This window comes from Hibiscus syriacus, unplaced genomic scaffold (genome assembly GCF_006381635.1).
Source record: "Hibiscus syriacus cultivar Baekdansim isolate YM2019G1 unplaced genomic scaffold, ASM638163v2 tig00110637_pilon, whole genome shotgun sequence".
NCBI classification, from domain to species: Eukaryota; Viridiplantae; Streptophyta; class Magnoliopsida; order Malvales; family Malvaceae; genus Hibiscus; species Hibiscus syriacus.
The window spans coordinates 1,705,713-1,727,926 of NW_024062808.1; the positions used below are offsets into that span (position 1 = coordinate 1,705,713).

General features: G+C 33.5%; 3 protein-coding genes across 3 annotated transcripts; 2 read left to right on the forward strand and 1 right to left on the reverse strand.

The window, feature by feature from the left end:
- Positions 1-6,677: 6,677 nt before the first annotated feature.
- LOC120136851 (40S ribosomal protein S11-like) lies at positions 6,678-8,943 on the reverse strand. The gene is made up of 5 exons (XM_039152797.1): positions 8,855-8,943; positions 8,748-8,811; positions 7,055-7,189; positions 6,893-6,978; positions 6,678-6,796 (listed from the first exon to the last, which is right to left on the reverse strand). Exons 1-5 carry the CDS (start codon positions 8,941-8,943, stop codon positions 6,706-6,708), a joined length of 465 nt encoding a protein of 154 aa, XP_039008728.1. The 3' UTR covers positions 6,678-6,705.
- LOC120136746 (FCS-Like Zinc finger 3-like) lies at positions 8,825-9,416 on the forward strand. Its single transcript, XM_039152712.1, has 2 exons — positions 8,825-9,051; positions 9,146-9,416. Exons 1-2 carry the CDS (start codon positions 8,942-8,944, stop codon positions 9,309-9,311), a joined length of 276 nt encoding a protein of 91 aa, XP_039008643.1. The 5' UTR covers positions 8,825-8,941; the 3' UTR covers positions 9,312-9,416.
- An 8,909-nt stretch (positions 9,417-18,325) lies between these two features.
- On the forward strand, positions 18,326-20,732 carry LOC120136854 (uncharacterized protein At1g28695-like). Its single transcript, XM_039152798.1, has 3 exons — positions 18,326-18,472; positions 18,545-18,937; positions 20,202-20,732. Exons 1-3 carry the CDS (start codon positions 18,332-18,334, stop codon positions 20,730-20,732), a joined length of 1,065 nt encoding a protein of 354 aa, XP_039008729.1. The 5' UTR covers positions 18,326-18,331.
- Positions 20,733-22,214: the final 1,482 nt, after the last annotated feature.

The window sequence follows — 22,214 nt, forward strand, 5'->3', positions numbered from 1 at the left end:
GGAGCAGAATTATCACATGCATTAAATTTTCTTACATCTGTTACCACTTCAAGAGACCGAGGATGCTGACCAGTTTTGCAAACCGAGGACCTAGAACACGTGACGCCTACAAAAGGAAAATTTAATTCATTAAATATCACATGACGTGATACATATATCCGACCATCAAGCGCGAGACATTGAAATCCTTTGTGATTGGGACTATAACCAAGAAAAACACACGGTTGGGACCGAAACTCGAGCTTGTGTTTAAGGAATTGTCGTAAATGAGGGAAATATTGGCAGCCAAACACCTTCAATGCCCCATAGTCTGGTTTCTTGCCAAATACCTTCTCAAAAGGAGACATCCCTTGCAACACTTTTGTAGGCAGCATGTTAATCAAATGTACTGCCGTGGTGACTGCATAGGACCAAAATCGTATTGGCATGGAGGCTTGAGCAAGAAGCACCAATCCAAGCTCAATAATATGTCGATGTTTGCGTTCGACCACACCATTTTGTTCTGATGTGTGTGGACAAGTTACTCTATGCACAATGCCTTCTTTAAGCAAGCAACTCGACAAGTGTCTGTATTCCCCTCCCCAATCGCTTTGAACTGCCTTGATAGATAAGCCAAATTGAGTCTTGACTAGTTGCTGGAATAGCCCAAATGCAGTGATGGCTTGTGTCTTATCCTTTAACAAATACAACCAAGAGTGCCTAGTATGGGCATCAACAAAATTAACATAATATCTGAAGCCATTCGAAGTAACAGGTGCTGGTCCCCATAGGTCTGTAAACACAAGTTGAAAGGGTGTCTCGTACACTGTTTTTGAATCATGAAAAGGCAACTTGTGACTCTTTCCCATGTGACATGAAACACACACTTTATTCATTCCATATGAAACGTTTACATTCAAGTCTTTACAAATCTTAACTAAACTATCATGGGAGGGTGTCCTAATCGCCTGTGCCAAAGCTTATAGGAATCATGAGACGAAGCCGCAGCACCTGACTCAACAGCAACAAGGGCTGTTACTTGAGGATCAACCACAAACGAATACAAGCCATCTTCTTCTTTCCCACGAAGTAGAACAATACCAGACTCTTCATCACGAACACAACACTCTCGTGCATGAAATTCAAAGAATGCATTATTATCCCTAGCAAGCTTCGAAACAGACAAGAGATTCTTTGTTATCTTGGGCACATGAAGCAGATCATTTAGTAATAAGACACGAGAAGATGAACAAAGAGTAGAACTACCAACTGCCTTAACATCCAATGCTACTCCATCACCAACTATCAACTTACCTGGGCTGTTGTAGTCATCTTTATGACTAAGAACTGCCCCATCAGGTGTGACATGGTGAATGGCACCCGAGTCTATCACCCATCGCTCGCAGGCTGCTGTTGAGACAAGGGCATGAGGACGTGAATCAGCATGTGGTCCATTATTTCGAGTATGACAATACTCACAGTCAGTGGTCTTTGTCTCGCACATGGAATAATAGGCATTTCCAGTTTGTTCCTTGGAGTAATCCTTACTGCCAGCTGTGACCCCAGGAAAATCTTGGTCAAAACGATGCCAACAGCTATCTACAAGATGGCTATTCTTTCCGTAGAGTTGACACTGCATGTGTCGACCACGACCTCTGCCTCTTCCACCAGAACTGGCCGACTGTCGGGAGGATTTCTGATCATAGTAATAGCCAGAATTGGACGATTTGTTCGAGCTTGTCCCTTGAGCAATATTCGCACTCATTGGGAGCGTCTCAGTTTGATCACCAAACCCAGCTAGTTGGGTTTCTGCATCTAACAGCATGGTGTACACAGCATCAATGGACAAGGATTCTCGCGTGGTGGTTATAACGGCAACAAATGGTTGATACTCACGAGGAAGGCCCTTTAATATGCTGGCAACATGTTCAGCTTGAGAAATAATGCTGCCACACGACTGTAGAGCGTCACACACTTCTTTTACACGTGTGATATACACTCTCATTGAATCATCTCCTTTCTTGAGAGACTGCAACTTATAGTGTAAGCTGATCACAGCTGTTGTGGACCTATTTCCAAAGAACTGGAGGACTGTATTCCAGACCATCGAAGCTGTTTCTGCACCCACGAATTGTGGGAGAAGCTGAGGACTAATCGTGGAGAGTAACAACGACGCGAGCGCACTGTCTTGTGCCACAAACTCCTCATACAATTCATTCGGCACAGCCTCACCACCATCACTAATCACGGTTTCAGGCGGAGACCTTATTGTTCCCATCAAGAACCGCTCAAGGCGATGGCTACATACCGTTAACAAAACTTGTTGCTTCCAAAGGAGAAAATTTGTTTCATCCAGGACCACGTTGACCTTCTTATTGGAGAACGCCTTAGTACTTCTTGCGGAGAACTCCATGAATAGAGACGACTCATCACTGTTGAACATGGCAGCAAGAACCAGTTTGCAACAGAGGAGAGCTCCTACGCAGCGAGAATCAAAGATGTTTTCCCAGGAAAATTGGCGAAAGATACCATTTTAGAAAGCTGAACTATACTCAGAATTCAAGAATCATTGAATATATTTTTTTTCATTTTGCATTAACCAAGTACATGGCTTTATACCAGCTTAACAGCAGTTCTAGAAACGTTGTAACTGCACTAACCGATTACAAACAACACTAACAGCTTCTAACTAACCTCAACTGTTTATTAGAAGTTCTAATATCTAAAGGTTCGGTTCTTACATTGTTGTTGATTTAAAAGGTTGTTGGGACTATGATGAAAGAATTTATATGAAGGTCTTAGGAGGGGGAGACTTGTAGTCCCTAGAGATGATCTCTGAAAGTACAACGGTATAAGAAATACATAATATTTCATATAAATTAATCGATTAATAAATTAAATTCTATTATTTATATAAATATATTAAAAATAATTGCGAACATGGGATATGGGATGGGTAGATTATTACTTGGAACATTTGATTTGCCATGTGATCATTCCCATGGGCAGTTTGTGTAGTTGATTCATTATGTTATTCAATTAGTTGACTTTGGATGATATGATAATTAAGTATTGAATTTGATCTACAAAAGTAGGATAGGGAAAATTTCATATTTTTATGTGATTTAGGATTTTTTTTATATTTTCTATTGATAATCTACTTTTATCTTTTAAAATTTTATACGCTCGTCTTCCAACATAAAATTTTACTTCTGTCCATACATATAGATCCTTGAGTCTTGGGAATGAGTTACTAAGACTCGGATGACGACCATTGGTGCTGATATAAACCGAGCTCGGAATCGAGTTGTTGTTAGATATATTATTTCATGTTTCTTACCTAGCATTGGATATATAAAGGGTGAGATGATTTTTGCTCACCTAAACCGGCAGGGGTGGCCTTGCCGGATCTAACAAGCAACAACCATCTCTTTCGGCTAATGATACTTAACCAAATAATACGGACAAGGAAACTGTGCTGCAATTTCCCCAGCCTTGGCATTGTTAGATAAACCAATTTGATGTGTAGTAAAGTCAAGTTTTTTAGAGGGTTTTTTAAGGAGGAAGAAAACAAGGAAAAGGCAAAGCAAATTCCATGCAATAAAAGTTTAAACTTGTGATTGACGAGTCATCTTTATATACATGTATATATATTTGTTGATTTCTTTTTTTCTTGTAAAGGAAGGAAAACATAACTAAGAGAAATTGATAATGTGAAAATTTATTATCAGATTGATTTTTTTATAACCACTGATATCCGATCTATTGATCAACTAATCTAGATCAGGTATTGCAAAGGCGAGGGCGACCCTCCCAACGCAGTTTGCTCCATTCGCAATTGTCAGGATTCGAATCTCTAACCTTACTTAAGGGATCTAGCATCTTATCCCACTAAACCAACTGGTTGTTGGTGATATCGATTTTTTTATTTAATTTGTTTAATTTATAAAGTAAATATATAAATTTTAAATTTTATTTAAGATATCTAATGTTAATAAATTAAATACTAATAAGGGTGGAAACTGAAGGTAGATATAAATTGTGTTATGTAAAATTTAGATGCGAATGTATGTAGAGAGCTGATGGAGCTCTAGTCCTCAAAATTCTTGAGATTAAATACTTAATGACTTGATACTATTTTAAATTTAAATAATTAGTTTATTTATGAATGATCATGTATTGGATTACGTCGAGTTTTTTTATTAAATTTAAAAATTCAATATTTTTACCCGTTTCGTTCCAAATTTAGGAGGATTCCACCCGATCTTTGAGGTAAAAACTCGTATCTTACTTGACTCAAATATGTATATTTCATTTTTATTAAGTAAAATAAAGATTTAATTGAAAAAATAATATAGAGATGTGTGTTATATCTAAACATATAAGGATTAATTATAATATTATTTTATATTGGGTTTGGGAATTTTTATCCTAAACCCAAACTCTACTCGATAAGACTCTATGCTTCGAAAAAAATTCTACCCAACCTCAAATTTTAAAAAAGAAAATTAAAGTCGACAAGATAAGATTAAATTAAAACCCGTTAGATTCAAATAAAATTCTCTTCTTAATCCCTCCCAATATTTAATCCTAGACTTGACCACCCAATGTTGAAAGTTAAAACCATAAAAGAAAGAAATAAAAATGGTGGGTTTTGGCCTTCTCAGTCTCTTGTTACTTTGCTTCCTTTGCACTCATAGAATGTCCCCATGGAATCCTTAATGTTTGGTCCCTTTGTGTTTTGATTTACAGCTCTTACTCTCTTTGTTTTTTTTCTTCTTTTTCAAGTCGTTTCTTATATGGCCCCTTGGAGGAATAGACACGAGTAGAACCCCGACTTTATTATTAAAAAGTAAATTTCTACGACCAAAGTACGTCGAGTCATGTAGTAAAGAGTTTAACGTCTCTTACGTAAGATCTTAAATTCAAATCTGATAGATAAATACGAAAACTTTTAACACGATTCAACTCTGATATAATCCAAAACCCTATATACTTGGATTATTTAGATGCATTTGTAGGATGATTTAGACTTTGGACCAAACAATGAAGTTGATAAGGCAACGTGGGGGGATAATTTTCCATGAAAGAAATGTCATTTGACGATGAACACTCAATCACTCCGTTGCAATAGCTAGTGTTCGAATCCGTGACCTCTAAGAACAACAACGATTCCTTTAATCAATGGGATAAATTAGTTCATGCAATTAATTCGAATTTAAATCGAGTGAAATTCAAAATAATTTATAATGATTAAAACAAAAAATAATCCGAATTGATTTGATTCAAATTATGGGTTTAGGTTAGTAGGATTAATTTAGACAGCAGTTAAAGGAGAGGCCCCTTGGGGTGGTAAGAACGAAGAGATCGCAGATAATAAAGGAAAATAGGCAGTACGTGTTTATATGGTGAGGCCCATTGCTTTATTCCATGCGCTTCCTAGATTTTGCACTTTACTGGCAATATTTGGATTGGAAATTTTGTCGTAGCAAAAAGTAGATTTTGTTTATATAGACTTAACATACGATCACGATAGCACCCACTGTATAGTGATAACGGTATCTTCCGTGACCGTTATTATATGATCGCGATACTCGTAATCTCCGTAATAGCACTTGTTAGGTCTGTAATCGAGACGCGACCGAAAACCTCAACCGTTATTTGAATCCCTGCATACAAACATAAATAACTTATACTAATCTCTTTAATTAATCCTAATAAATAAATTTAAACAATTGAACCTATTGAATGACCTCAATAGTTAAAATAAATATTGTTTTTCATAAAGATCTTAAGGTCAAATAACTACGTATGCGGTGTGCGTACACGTTGCTAAAAGCTAAAAGAAATCTTACACAAATGCTACCTTATAATCATCATTTATTATTCAAAAAATTAATTTTTCATTATTTTTAAATTTTTTGATAAAAATTAGTTATGTTATAAATTAAATATTATTTGATAATAATATGTAATATCGGTTTGAATTTTTGTCATCAAAATGATTTAATATTGTTAGTATGAATGACTTAATTTATTAATAATAAAAGTTGAATAATATATTTTCATCAAATTAAGGGTAAAGTATACATTTAGTACCTGAACTATCAATTTTGATCCATTCTAATATCTAAACTTCCAATTTTTTCAAAATTACACCTAAAATTTAATTTTTATTTCATTTTAGTACCACGTTCAAAATTTAAGTTTTGAAAACAATTGAAAGTTTAGATACTAAAACAGACAAAAACTGATAACTTAGTTACTAAATGCTTCAGTTTTTAACAACAAAGTACTAAAATGAAACAAAAACTACACATTGGATATAATTTTAAAAACAAATTGAAACTTTAAGTATTGAAACGAATCAAAAACTGATAGTTTAAGTACTAAATGCGTAGTTTTACCCATAAATTAAAGATTTGTGAACCGACTGAACGTCGAAATCTAAACAATGTGAAACTGACCCAATCTCTCTTCCCTAAACAAGAGGCAAAAGGTAAAGAAAATTAGTCAAATTTTTGCTCAAGGCTATTCTCTCTTCCAAAAGGGAGAGAAGAGGTCGACAATGAACAGTAACTATGTTCTATCTGGCAGTAAAAACACAATCCGATTCATTTAAGAAATCAAAGGGCGTTCCTCTAAATTGTAACAATGGAGATTTCACCAACAGAATAGACTATTTAACCGAAACCGACACGAAATTCATACGGTGAATACACCTTCTCACATGGCAGCAAAAGCCTTCTTCCCTCCACCGGAAGACCCGGCTGGAATGACCTTTAAGACATTGAACCTCACTGCCTTCGACAACGGCCTGAAAAGTTTTATCAATAAATTAACAGAGTGGTTACAAACAATAATTTTCTGTGGGGGTGGAGACGATAAAGATGAGAAGGATCAAACAACGAACCTGCATTGCCCGATTATAACATGATCTCCTTCTTTAACACGAAAGCAGGGGGATATATGAGCTGGGATGTTACTGTGCATCACAATCTCCAGCAAATAACATAAACCAGCATATCTAGAAAATCAACAAAGATGTTAACATTAAAGAGAGAGAGAGGATAACTTGCCTTTGGTACTTCTTGATGAAGTGAAGGTAGTTCCTTCGAACAATAATGGTCCTGATACGGCCTCTGATAGAAACAGATCCGGTAAATGGGCATTTCTTATCAATATATGTTCCTAGTAAATGGCCTATCAACTGTTAACGGTTATAGATTGATTGATCATAATTAAATAATTAGTTAGTCTGATTGATAAAATTAAAAGACCAGTCACAAAAGTAAAATAGATAAATAGTTAAATATTAAATAGTATAATTTACTTTAATTTTTTTAATTAAGACATAATATTATCTAATAGTGATACATCAATATTATTATCATCTTTTAATTATAGATGACCAAAATAAAATTAAAGCATAATATTAATAATATTTTTAAAAAAAAATTAAATAATCAAAAATAAATCAAAGTGATACTCAAATAATTAAATGTATAATTTATCTTAATAACGTTTGGACACACTCGAGTCGGTCTATATAAAACTCGCCACTGAGTTGACGACCGAGCTCCAACAACTGGGGGAATAAGCAGGTGCTAGCGGTCCACAATTCCTCATACGGTGCTGCGCTGGCGATCCCATCGGGCGACGGGAAATGGCATACGTGGATCGTGCTGCCCGGGGGCAATTCCAGAATGTGAAATAGAGCCAGCGGGGTGATGACTCAGATGGGCCCCGTTCCTCCGATGGTTCTTGTCGTGTTACACTCGGTGGGGCCCGCGTCTACTCAGCTACGAGTGTTTTTGTTTTTGTACATCGTGGGCCCCACGGAGACGTCAATCCCAGTCGGAGAAAACTATGTTAAATTTAAATAAATAAATAATAGAAATAGAAAACAATTAAAACGAGCCAAAGAAAACAACGGCTGGTCCTTTTTTTTCCACTGCTACCGCCCACAAGTTTCTCCCTTACAACTTTTTTTTAATAATTAAATAAAAAATTAAATTAAAATAAAATATTAACTGATAAAATAAATAATTATAATTGTTTTCAAAGATTATATAATATATTAAATAAAATACCCTTTAGCATTATTGAATGTAGTTTATCAGTTTTGATCCGTTTTAATATTTAAATTTTTAAATATTTTTAAAACTCAACGTTAAATTTTGAACAGATGTATTAAAATTAAACAAAAACCAAAGTTTAAGTATGATTTAAAAAAAATATGTATTTAAATATATCAGAACTGAGAGTTTAATTATTAAATATAATTTACCAAAAAGAATTACGAGCCAGGCAGTAGAGGTACATCATATAAATAGTGTGACGTTTAGGTACTAATTTGTTTTAAAGTTCAAATTTAAAACATGATAATTATACATTTCCGTGCCTAAATTTATTTTAAAGTTCAATTTAGTACTTATCATTTTTTTATCTTATTAGGTATTGAATTTGACTTTTTGATTTAAACGGATACTAGAGTGACATTTTAGTCTAAATTTTTAATTATATTAAATAATTTATTTTAACAATGAAGACAAATTTAAGTATTAATTTAAATAAGAAAACAAATTTTAATATCTAACTAGAACACAAAACATTAGATACTAATTTGAATATTTGTATCAAATTAAGACACCAAAACATACAATTATCCAATTATTCATTAAAATATGATTTGATTTGCTTATTCCACCCATTGTATCTTGCTTAGTACAAGAACTAGCATCACAAACCGAGCTTATGAGTCTTACAATAGAGCGTGCACCACTTGATTGCACCAAGTCAAAGTCTACTCTTTTAAAAAGCTCTAAATCTCTGAACTCTCAAGTTGTAAGCACTCCATTTGCTTTATAAATACCTTAAAAGGTTCAGCCCACCCTCTCCTCCCTCACTCTTCCCTTTACCCTTCGATTCCCGCCCCGCTCCGTTTGCTACTCCGGCAGCCATGTCGGCTTATTATTACTCCTGTTTCCCAGATAACTACGAAGCTCACTACCTCGATTCCTGCTCCGTTTGCGGTAAATCGCTTCGCAATTCCGATATTTTCATGTACAGGTCAGTTGTTTTCTTCATCACCACATCGATCTCAAAACTTCAGATCTCTTTGTTTGTTTGTTTTTTTTTTCTGATGGGTAATTGTTGATTGCAGAGGGAATACGCCGTTTTGCAGCAAAGAGTGCAGACAAGAACAGATGGAGGTCGATGAGGCGAGGGAGAAGAGGTTGAAATCCGGTAGATCCCCGAGGAAATCGGATTCCAAGAGTTCCACGCCGCCGAACAAAACCGTACGGACGGGGATCGTTACGGTGTCGTGACGATGATTGCTCGTGCGTTTTGATTCCGTGGTGTAGAGTGATTGGGTAGCGTCAATTTTGGGGTCAGAATGAGGAAACAAAAGCGTAAAACAAGATGATCTGAGGCGTGGATGTTTATACAAGGAGGAGGGAGGGATCCGATTGTGCAGTTTCTAATCAATGAAAATTGATATATATAATATTTAATTATAAATCAATTATTAGATTTACTAAAATTTAATATTAAAAATAAAAATGAGTTTAAGATTTTTATTGAATTAAATAAATTAACATTAAAAAGAGCATTCAATTAGATAATGATATTCGATATTATTTAATTAAAGAATTAAATTTATTAAATTAAACTAAAATTTAAATTAAATTAATAAAATGTATAAGTAATGAGGATTGAATGTATAGTTATATCAATCTTTTAATTATCACACTAGCCCTTCATCAAATGTTAACGATAAATTACTTAATTAATATTATTTAAATAGTTCAATAGTCTGATTTATAACATTGAAATATCGATACTTAGATTAAAATCTTTCTATAATCAAATTTTCACGAGTATCGTTTATTCATAAATTAAACTATATACGAAGAATGATCTAATTTTCGGTTTTAGTCTTTTAAGTATATAACAAATTGCAAAATCCAAATTATCTCATTTGTTAAAGGAATTGTTGTTGTTCCTAAAGGTCATGAGTTCGAGCACCAATAAATACAAGAGTAATTGAGCGTTCATTATCAAGTAATTAAACGTTCATTATCAAATAATTGAGAATACATAAAACATATAATACTTTATAATTACTTTAACTTAATAAATGTAACAAATTGAATTTAATCCTTCGAAATTTTTTACGTTATCGGACATTAGTTAGTTTAAATTGATTAGGGTTGAATGCTTGATCTTGTTTTTTAAAAATACAATCATTTTTTTGAAACGAGTGTTTTGTATTGTATTCAAAATATAAAAATAAAATATTCACGTGAGCCTAGGGATGAGCATAGAATTCGAATTCGACGGGTTTCGACCCGATACGATCGGTTTGGATTTTTTTAAAATAATTCGAGTTCGGGTTGAGTTTTTTAATGTGATGCTCGGGTCGGGTTTAGGGTGAAAAAAACCCAAATCGAATAAAATATAATTTTACATTATATATTTATGAATAATTACAATAATACCCCTCTATATATTATTTTTTAATCAAATCACTATTTTTATTGAATAAAAATATTTTATTATTAAATAAAAATATTTTGTTATTATTTCGGGTCGGGTCAAGTGAAACTTATTTTCGTTGAGTCAAGTTGAATCTCTGGTGGAGGACTCCTTATTTTCGGGTCAGATCGGTAGATCAAAAACCCAACCTAATCCAAATCATGTTCATCCCTACGTAGTGACGTTAAAAAATCTCTCTAAATCTAAATAAATGATTAAAAAAATATTTGGTAAATGCAATGAATGTGGAGATAAATGAACAGCATATTTCATCAATTTCCTCTATAGTCGGGACCAATTAGAATTTTGAACGCAATTTTTTTTTTGTCGGAACTCTCTCTCATATGTTCCACGTGTGTTTTGTCTGATTAAATCATCCGTCATTGGGAAAGTGTAAGGACGCACATACGAGTCTACAGTATACGCCGTATTTCGAAATACATCATAAATACAACACATTGAAACACACAATCATATTTTAAAAATTTTAAGGTTATATAACAAAATAAAATTAAATAGTCACTAAATTACGTTAAAATAATCTTTTTAAATATTAAAATTTATTTTTTTAATAAAAGATACAACTTTAACTATCAGGGACAAAGTGACATAATAAATTATTAAAATAATCTCATTTGCCTCTAAATTATAAAGAAAGTTTTATTTTCGATAAATTTTAACATTTCTAAATAATAATTTTAAAAATGTTTTTTTTTAATTATGGAAATTCAAAATTTATTTTTAAAATTATAACTTTATGAATTTGTTAATTCATCAAATTATTTTATACATATTTTTATTTGGTTATGATTAAATTTGTAAAATTTATATTTTTTTTAGATCCAACAATTTTAATTATCATAAAGTGTAGTCAATTTTTACTTTTATTTAATGAATTTAAATATAATTTAAAAATAAATTTATAATTTAAAATTATATTTTTTAAAAAATAATATTTTTGAAATTTTTACTTAAAATAATTGAAAATATAAAAAAATTAGTCACAATTGAGGGACCAAAGAAGATATTTTTTATTAATTTAAAATATCACATCATCCTTAATGGTAGTTAATGACCGATGCTTATATTTTTAACAAAATCTAAATTTTAGTTCTTATTTTATAACTTTTAAAAAGTTAAATGACTAAAAAGATAATTTTTATTTAAAAATTATATATATATATATATATAATTATTTAAAATGCTTATATTTAGTATTATATATATATATATATATAATACTAAATATTTTTATTTAAAAATAATTTTCACGTGATAAGATGTATCTTTTTTACAAATAACTTATTAAACATCTGTTTATGTCTTGATAAAAGTTATATAGATTATAAAATAACTTTATAATGAAGCTTAAAAATATAATTTTTTTGGGTATCCCGAGGTATCCCCAGGCTTCGTCTGGGACTAATCCTCCAAGGTACAGTCGGGCACTAAAGGTGGGGACCTCTCCTAAGAAAGTTTGATGCATCCACAAGGGTTCGAACTAGAGACCACTTGCTTAAGCGACCAGAGCCCCTTCCACTCAGGCCAACCTTCGTTGGTTAAAAAAAAATATAATTTTAGTTACGATGGAATCTTTTAATTTGATTTTGTCCGTTAATTATACACTGTTGCAATAAATCCCGTTCAACGTTGTCTTCTTTATATTTCCAAATAAGCTTAAGAACAACTAATTGAGTCTTCGTTTATATTATCATCGAATATATGTTGATATGCTCATAGCTGCTGCATAATAATTCTGTACTACTTTTGCAAAGGAGCTATTTCTTGGCAATCAAAACTAAAAAATGTGTGACATTATCAACATTACAAGTAGAGTACATTGCAGCAACTGAAGCGCGCAAAGAATGTAACAGATGAAAAAATTTCTATAAGAATTAGATCACAAGCAAGATAAGTATGTCCTCAAATGTGATAATCAAAGCTCTATTCATTTATATAAAAATTCAGCCTATCACTATTGAACAAAACATTGATATTCATTATGATTGGATATGAGATGTGTGGAAAAAAAAACTTGATCTAGATAAAGTTTACACTAACTATAATTAATCTGATATGATGATAGGTAATTTCGTCCAAGAAGTTCAAAGATTGTTGTCAATGATTAAATTTGCTTGTTTCCTCCAATTAAGTCAAGAATAGTATCTACGGATACTTATGTTAAATGAATACTATATAATTTGATAAGAAATGCATAATGTATGCATATTGAGTCTTAGGTACAATTAGCATGTCATGAGGTTGAGTGATTATATGATACATATTTGTACATTCTACGAGGTATATTCGTGTACATTCTTTATGGCACCTATGGTGCAACATATCTACGAGACACTTTCGAGTGTAATTTATCTAAGAGGCATTTTCGAGTGCATATTGTGCACAATCGATGAGACTCACTTACCCTTACATTCTCATATAATATACATTGGGTTATGGCTATATAAAATAATTCCATAAAGCTTCTTACCCAACTTCTTCACTAAACCAATAAGCCATAAAGCTTCTTTTGCAGCTTCAGCTGTTGCCATGTATTTAGCTTCAGTTGTAGATAATGCCACAACAGATTGAACAGTAGACTTCCAGTCAATAGGCCCTCTACCAAGAGTAAAGACATACCATGTCGTAGATATTCTATTATCCAAGTCACCTGCATAGTATGAATCCACATATCCTACAACTGAAGGATTATCCTGCTGACTACTAAAAATAATTCCATGTCCCACAGTACCCTTTAAGTACCGAAAGATCCACTTGACTGTTTCCCAATGTTGCTTACCAGGTTTAGACATGTACTTATAAACTTGACTAACAACATGAGCTAAATCAGGAGGAGTACTACATACCATTGCATACATCAAACAAACAACAACATTAGAATACGGAACCTTTGCCATATCTTCAGCTTCCTTATCTATCTTAGGACACTGTTTTGATGAGAGCTTAAAGTGATTCGCCAATGGAGTGCTCACTGGTTTTGCACTGCTCATCGCAAACCTTTCTAGCATTTTCTCAGCATAACCCCGTTGAGATAGCCACAATTTCCTTGAGTCTCTGTCCCTGCAAATTTCTATTCCAATAATTTTCTTTGTAGCACCTAAATCTTTCGTATCAAATTCCTGACTCAATAAAGTTTTCAAACCGATAACATCATCCATGTTCTTCACAGCAATTAACATATCATCAACATACAGTAACAGAAAAATAAAAGAACCATCGTCAAGGCTCTTAACATAGACACAACAATCATACTCACATCGCTTGTAGCCAATCTTGATCATATAGGAGTCAAATCGTTTGTACCATTGTCTCAGAGACTGCTTCAACCTGTACAAAGATTTCTTTAATCCACAAACTAAATGCTCGAGGTTAAGTGAAACCTCCAGGCTGTCGCATATATATATGCTCCTCTAAATCACCATGAAAAAAAGCAGTTTTCACATTCATCTGCTCTAAATACAAATCCCAACTAGCCACCAATACAAGTACTGCTCGGATTGAAGTGTGCCTGACCACAGGAGAAAAAATTCCATTATAATCAACTCCTTTTTGCTATGAAAAAACCTTTGCTACCAAATGAGCCTTGAACTTCTCCTCATTTTTCCGTTACTGTTGGTTTCTTCTTATACACCCATTTGCAACCAATCAGCTTCTTACCCTCAAGAAGGAGAACTAACTCCCATGTGCGATTGTGATTCAAAGACTCCATCACCTCAACCATGATAGCCATCCACTTGTCGTTTTTCTAACTAGTAACAACATTATGAAAAGTAACTGGATCATCACTGCTAACAGTAAGTGCAAAAGAGACCAAGTCTTCAAAACCCAATCTGTTTGGAGGCTTTATATTCGTCCGTCTCACCCTGTCTCTGGCGAGACTATAATCCTGCAAATCATCCATAGCGGAACCACTAGAAGTCGGTTGAGAAGTTTTTGTTTTCTCAACTAGAAACTGCTCGAAATCCACTACCGTCGTGTCTTTCTTCTGTTGTAACATGGGTTGTTCATAAAAAATAACATCTCTGCTGATCATAATTTTCTTCGTAACTGGATCCCAGAACTTGAATCCTTTGACACCTTTCTTGTAACCCATAAAAATACACTCATTCGATTTTGCATCAAGTTTGGATCTCTCATCAGCAGTTACATGCACATAAGCAAGACAACCAAAAATCCGTAAGTGATCAAAAGTAACATCATGACCAGTCCATACCTCTTCTGCAACTTTCCCAGCCAATGATGCCCTTGGCGATCTATTGATAAGATAACACGCCATGTTAACAGCCTCAGTCCAGAAGTGTTTGGGAAGGCCCGCATTCAACCGCAAACATCTGCTCTTTCATTCAACGACATGTTTATCCGTTCCGTAACACCATTCTGTTGTGGTGTCTTACGCACTGTAAAATGCCTCTTAATCCCATACTCCTTATAGAAGTTTAGAAACTATGAATCTATGTACTCCGTACCATTGTCAGACCGTAAACACTTGATTTTTCGTCTTGTTTGGTTTTCTACCTTAGCTTTCCACAGCTTGAACTTCTTAAAAACATCATACTTCTATTTCAAAAAATATACCCAAACTTTCCGTGAAAAATCTTCAATAAAAGTAACATAATACCTAGATCCACCCAAAGACGATGTTGTGGAAGGCCCCCATACATCAGAATACACATAATTAAGAATCCCTTCAGTTATGTGCTTCGCAGTCTTGAAATGAACTTTAGTCTGTTTACCAAGAACACAATACTTGCAAAAATCGAGCTTACAACTTTTAACACCATGCAATAGATTTCTTTTATGTAATTCAACCATACCACGTTCATTAAGATGAACAAGACACATATGCCACAGTTTGGTAGTATCATCACATGACTCAACAGAATGAACTCCACCTACAACAGTATTCCCTAACAATTTGTAAATATTCCCTGCAGTCATCTTTCCTTTCATCACAGTCAAAGCTCCTTTAACAATCCAAATGATTTCCCTATCCTCATCAGCCTTAGGGATAAAACCATTCTTGTGCAAAGTGCCCAAAGAAATCAAATTCTTCTTCAAATATGGGATATGTCGAACACCACTCAACGTCCGAACAGAACCATCAGACATCTTAATTATGACATCACCAATACCAACAATATTGCACCATCGATCATCACCCAAATAAACAGAACCAGAATTAACCGACCTGTATGTCGAAAACCATTCCATATTTGGCGTGATGTGATAAGAACATCCAGAATCAAGAATCCAAGCATCCGTAATTGAGTCATTGAAATAGAGAGCGTATCACCATCACTGTAATCAGAATTGTCATCCTCGGCCACATTCACAGACTTGGATGAGTCATCACGCTTCTCATCAGTCTGCTTTTTCAACTTCGAACAGTCTCGCTTCATATGTCCCGCCTCCTTGCACTTGTAATAATGAATTGTTTTCTTATCCCTAGATTTAAATCTGAAATTCTGCTTCCTAGACCATGTCTTCTCTGGCTTCCGTCCACGGTCCCGATTACCTTTGACATATAAGCTATCAACTTGAGAGCTTTCCCATGCATTCTGCTTCCGCTGGTTATGAGCCAACAAGGCTGCAGTAATCTCCTCAACTTTGATAGTCTTTTTCCCATATGTTAGAGTAGTCACCATGTGTTCGTAAAGGGAGGCAACAAACACAACAGAATCATCGCTTTGTCTTCATCCTCAATTTTCACATCAAGCCGAGCTAAATCAGAAACGATTTGATTGAAGACATTCATGGGTTGCGCCAAATCATGATCGTCATGTATCTTTAACCCATACAACCGCTGCTTTAGATACAGTTTAGTCGTTAAGGATTTGGACATAAACTGGCTTTCCAATTTCTTCCAAATTTCATCTGGAGACGACAGATGCATGACGTGATACATGACCTCGTCCGCCAAACATAATCGTATGGTTCCCACCGCTCGCTGTTGTAATTCTTCCCAATCTTCCTCCTCCATCGACGTCGGCTTTGTAGGTCTCAAAGCCTTCAGGATTCCTTGCTGCGCCAACAGATCCTTCACCCTTGTTTGCCATAATCCGAAGTTACCCTGACCATCAAATTTCACAGCTTTGAATTTTGCTCCTAACATCTGATACCAATTGTTGAAGAATCGTGTAAAGAAAACGGAAAGAACACAAGAATTTTAATGAGGTTCAGCAATGTGCTTACGTCCTCAGTGCCTAGACGGTGCTAGAAATTTTATTCAATGTCTCATAGATTTAGGTTACATCTCTATTTATAATAAATAAACCCTTGTACATATTTACAAGAATTTTAACGAGGTTCAGAAATGTGCTTACGTCCTTTGTCCTCTTTACCGGTATATTTATGAGACATACCTTACATCTATGAATATGGATTTCTAAGTTAATATTTGGTAAATTATATTTTATATACTATGGGGATAAATTTTTAATTAGGTAGTTTTTAGGCAATTTCATTATTTATATGAAACAATATTGAACTGTCATGTTGCTGCCTGAAATCGAACTCGATTTGAATGTTAAATTATTTTTATTTCGGATTTACATGATTACATATTTTTTATGATTGATGTTGAAATTTGATGATTGATGCTGAAATTTGATGATTTTAAAATAAATAGAATTTTATTGATTTTCGAATAATAAATATTTTAAATGTTTGATGTCTTATTATTGACTAGTATTCGGGTACAGATACGAGAAAAGGGGTGGTACATTTCAGCTTAGCCGACCACTACTTTTAATATAAAATGGTGAATTTAGAATATATGAATAGTTAGGTGATTCTTTTGTAACTTTTAATAGTCGAATGACTCAACAAAGCAACACCCTATAGTCGAAAGACTATCTTGTGAGTTTTAATAATCGATGAACTCAACCAAACAACACCCTACAATGGAGATACCATTTGTGTGCTCTACCCCTGTAAATTATTAAGACGGGCAATGTATAAATATACTCCTTGGCAACCAACTATGGACGAATACGAAATGAACAAATAAGAGATGCTTCATAATTTGCAGATGTCCCTAATTAAGCTGATATTCTTTTAGCCTCCACAGCTTAATTATTTATGATCACGACACCCTAGAAGCGTTTGTTTTTAAATCAGATCATGGTTTATTTTGAAGTTTTAAAAGATATAAAATTCGGCGTATAAAAATCATATGTAAAACTTTAATTAAATCTAAATTTTATAATAAATAGATTATTTTTGAATAATATTAATTTAATGGCCCACTTTAGGTGATCAAATAAAGTAGATTTCCCCATGACTGCCAAATATCTCTATATTCCATGCCATAACAACAAAAACCATGTTTAATTCACATAAAAAAACGCACAGATTATATTCATTTATAAGTTATTAACCTAAATTAAACCCATGCCAATTAAAGGGTCCATCCTCAGCTACTTTGTGTGACATTTCTACCTGAATTATGTATGGTCAAATTATGATTTTAGTCCCCTTATTATACTAAAAAATATCTATGTAATTTTTTTTAAAAATATTCATTCCAGTTCAAAAAGTCCATGCCAATGAGTTTGAAAGAGATGTTTTAAGAAAGAAAGAAAAAACAACTTTCACATTCTGGTCAGAATGGCTAATAAGCTAAACCTTCAAATTTGAACATAGTAAGGGACCAAAGCCAAATTTGACCATTCTTAATATAACAAATTTCATCTCTACACGCCATCAAAAACCAAAATACTAAATGAATATTATATATATATATACATACACACCCCCGTTCTATCTGTCGCTAAATGAATATTATTCAATGGAACATCCAAAGAACTTACCTCCAGGAACTTCTGCCATAGTTTTTCTCCTTTCTGCTGGTTTTCTCTATATTTGTATATGGTCTCCTTCAAGAACTTTACTCCCCTATAATGAACTCGACGATCCACCCAAAAATTATGTAAGTTTATATATATATATGCAGAATCTATATCTATTATTGTAGACACAAAGCTCATTTCTCTTGTCGCAGACTACTGTTGAGTTTCCTGTAAAAGATGAGCTTGAATTGGCATTAGAGGGAGCTTCCATGCCGAACAAGACTGTTATCATCGCGGTCGTCAACCGAGCATACGTCGAGCAGACTGTCGACGCCGAGACGACAATGTTGGACCTATTCTTGGAGAGCTTTTGGCTGGGAGAAGATACCAGGCCGTTGCTCGACCATCTCCTCCTCGTGACGGTGGATCAGACGGCTCACGACCGGTGCGTGTTCAAGCGGTTGCGTTGTTACCGGCTTGAGACGGAGGGGGTTGATTTCGGGGGGGAGAAGGTTTACATGTCGCGGGAATTCATCAAGATGATGTGGAGAAGAACCCTTTTTCTTTTGGATGTCTTGAAGCGTGGATACAATTTCATTTTTACGGTATGCTTTCTTTGACCTTCTTGATCAATGTTCATCAATTTTAATTTTGACAAATTAAAATATTAATTTGATGGCATAATAATAACATTAGTACCTAACATTTATACAAATGATCATTTTGTTCTTTATTTTTTTTTGAAATGTTTTAACCTCCAACTTTTTAATTTTTTTTATCAAGATAGTCCATGTTAAATGAAAACCGTTAGTTGATTGACAATCAACACATATTGTTAGTGCATCATGTATCACATAACCAAAATGATGATGCAAAATATATCATATCAATTAAAGTGATGATATGACACATGATATATTATCAAAATTGATGATTTGTCATGTGCTACATCACACAAAGTGGTGATATATTATGTGTCATTTCACTTAAAGTGATGATATGACATGCACCATCAATTAAATACGTAAAAATATCTTTCAGGGTGGACACATATATATTAATAACAAAAAAAATCTTATGGGGTAGGTTCAAATAAAATTTCAAGGTGCGCACATTCAGTAAAATGAAAAACTAACATAAAGAAATTTAGATTCCAGGGTAGGCGCGTGCCCACCGTGGGTTATACATACATCTGCCAATGCTGTTAGTCAACTAACTATTTTCATCCAACATGGGCTATTTTGATAAAAAAAAATGAAACAATGAGAGCCAAAATATTCCAAAAGAACAATAGGGTGCAAAATGATAACTTATGCAAACATTGGCTGCTAATTTTGTTATTATGCCTAAATTGATAATAATAATTCTTAAAGTATTACACCATGACGTGAACCGGAGAAATTTGTGCATAGTTTTCTTAAACAATGTTCTATTATAAATTATTTAACAACATTTTTTTTAATTTCAATTGTTTTCATAACTTCATTGATGCTATTTAATTAATAAAATCAGTCCCATATGCCTTTTTCTAAATAATAAGCATAGATTCTTCTTTTATGTGAACAGTAACGATTGTATAGTTTAATATTTCAATTATACAATTTTAATCGTTTAATATTCTCATTATTGCTGTTTTTATTACGTCAAGAGCATCTACCCTAATGTTTGGTTAAGGTTGTTTCACGGGGACATGACAGTGTGGTGGTGTTTTGCTCACTAACCCTCTAATATCAATAAACCAACTAAACAAATTATTGGTGTTTATGGACTGGGTGGTTGGGGTTAGGTTCGTTTTGTTTAAGTAGGTTAAATAATTAATCTGTAAATTTATTTAGTTCGATTGATATTATCTTTTGCTCATTCAATTAGGACACCGACGTAATGTGGTTGCGAAATCCATTTGTAAAGCTGGGTCTAAATGGAACCGAGGATCTCCAAATTAGCGTTGATAAATATTACGGTGATCCACGACCCGATCATAATTTTATCAATACAGGTTTCTACCACATCCGATCAAACAACAAGACGATCGCTCTCTTCGACCGATGGTACTCGCTCAAGGACAACTCCACGAGGCGAAAAGAGCAAGATGTGTTGTTAGACCTACTGCGACACGGAATCGTCGCCGAGTTTGATCTCCGAGTTATGTTCTTGGAGACGAGGCATTTCAGCGGCTTCTGTGAAGACAGTCGGGACGTCGGAGCAGTAACAACAGTCCATGCAAATTGTTGCCGGCACATCGGCGCCAAGGTTAGGGATTTGACGGCTGTCCTCCGCGACTGGAAGCGGCTCAAGGCGGCTGTGACCAAGTACCCCAAGGCTGCTCGTAATATAACTGGTAGTTTTCGTTGGTCAGCACACGATGGATGTTTGAATTCATGGAAACCTCATCATCATTAGCGTAAAACATATTGGTTTCGTTTCTTAATTTTTTTTTAAAGAAAATATCAGTTCAAATCAATTGATTGTATTTTATCATATGATTTATTTGGATGTAAGATGAATAAGAACGGATTTATAATCAAATATCGAAAGATAAATTATTTTAATTTAAAATAACGGAGATTAAATAAATCTTTAATCTCAATAAATTTAACATGGTTTTAGTCCCATGCACGTTACTTCGGTGAATGGGCACATTGAAGTAATAAGAGAGCTCATAACTTAAAAGAGTTGGACTTGGAAAAGATGGTAAGGTTCCTCCTCATTGTATGATGTCGATATATGATAACGGTGAATGTAAAATTTTATGTTATAAGAATAAATTTATAAAATTTTAAGATAATATATAAATTTATAAAATATATTATTAATAGAAAATATAAAAAAAATATCTAAAATAATATGATTTTTATAATTTCTTTTTGAAATTCTTTGATTTTTTCAAAATTTTCTGCTATGTAACACTCTTTGATACTATCTTAGCCTAAGGAATTAAAAATTGTAATTAAATTCAAACATTTGAGATTTTATTATTTGATTAATTATGATTCTAGTTTGCGTAGAATTTCAATTAGGATTTTAATTATTTATTATTAGGATTTTTAGTTTACTATTATTTAGGAATTAAGTGTTTTAATTTTCTTGAAAGTTAATATTTTATGTTCATTAGAATTATCTCAAAGCTATAAATACCCTCTAGGGGTGAAGCTTGAGAGAACATGTTCAGAATTCAGTATAGAACTGATTTTGACTTTTTATTTATTTCAGTTTCTTTCAATAAAATTGTTTTCTTCTTCATCTTTTCTCTCTTTCACACACCAAGTATAAATTCTATTATACTTGACTAAACTTTTTCTTAGCTGATAGCTAAGCTACGACTCGATTTGATCTCGTGAGAATTGTAAAAACGCTTCACATCTTCATATTCTTACTTGATTTTTGATAGACAAGGAGAGGAAATCGACATTTTCTTTAAAAAAATCTCAATACCGTCAATCTAAAGAGTGTACATTGCCTTGATTGATATTGTGATCTATAGTTTAATACACCATAATCCGAGTGCGAGCTTTTCTAGTTCCTAAACCAATATTGGTGTTAATATCGATAGTCGATATTAATTCAAACAATAGCTAAATTTCTACGATTGACTTTGGAAACTTAGTTCACCAGAGAGGAGAGCAAGTTACAAGGGTTGGACCTTGTAGACTGTAACTGGGAAATATTCGAAGTAAAACCTATTTCAGTGATTGAGACAGATTGAGGCAAAGCGAAGCTGAAGGCTATCTCTCATCTTAATTAATTCTCTAGAATTTAATTTTCTTATTTTTATTGCTTTCACTTTTGTTTTATTTTATTTTATTTTATTTATTTAGTTACTTGATTATCAAACCCCCTCTTTTTAATTATTTTGTTTAGGTTTCTTGGTTAGCATCAAATCAA

Coding starts and splice junctions, on each gene's coding strand:
- LOC120136851 (XM_039152797.1), bottom strand. CDS start 8,943: ATGGCTGCCGGAGTAGCAAACGGAGCGGGGCGGGAATCGAAGGGTAAA. Junction 8,812..8,854: donor GGTGGGCTGAACCTTTTAAG/GTATTTATAAAG, acceptor TTGAGAGTTCAG/AGATTTAGAGCTTTTTAAAA. Junction 6,979..7,054: donor TCAAGAAGTACCAAAGGCAA/GTTATCCTCTCT, acceptor TATTTGCTGGAG/ATTGTGATGCACAGTAACAT.
- LOC120136854 (XM_039152798.1), top strand. CDS start 18,332: ATGGAACATCCAAAGAACTTACCTCCAGGAACTTCTGCCATAGTTTTT. Junction 18,473..18,544: donor ACGATCCACCCAAAAATTAT/GTAAGTTTATAT, acceptor CTCTTGTCGCAG/ACTACTGTTGAGTTTCCTGT. Junction 18,938..20,201: donor GATACAATTTCATTTTTACG/GTATGCTTTCTT, acceptor TCATTCAATTAG/GACACCGACGTAATGTGGTT.
- LOC120136746 (XM_039152712.1), top strand. CDS start 8,942: ATGTCGGCTTATTATTACTCCTGTTTCCCAGATAACTACGAAGCTCAC. Junction 9,052..9,145: donor TCCGATATTTTCATGTACAG/GTCAGTTGTTTT, acceptor TGTTGATTGCAG/AGGGAATACGCCGTTTTGCA.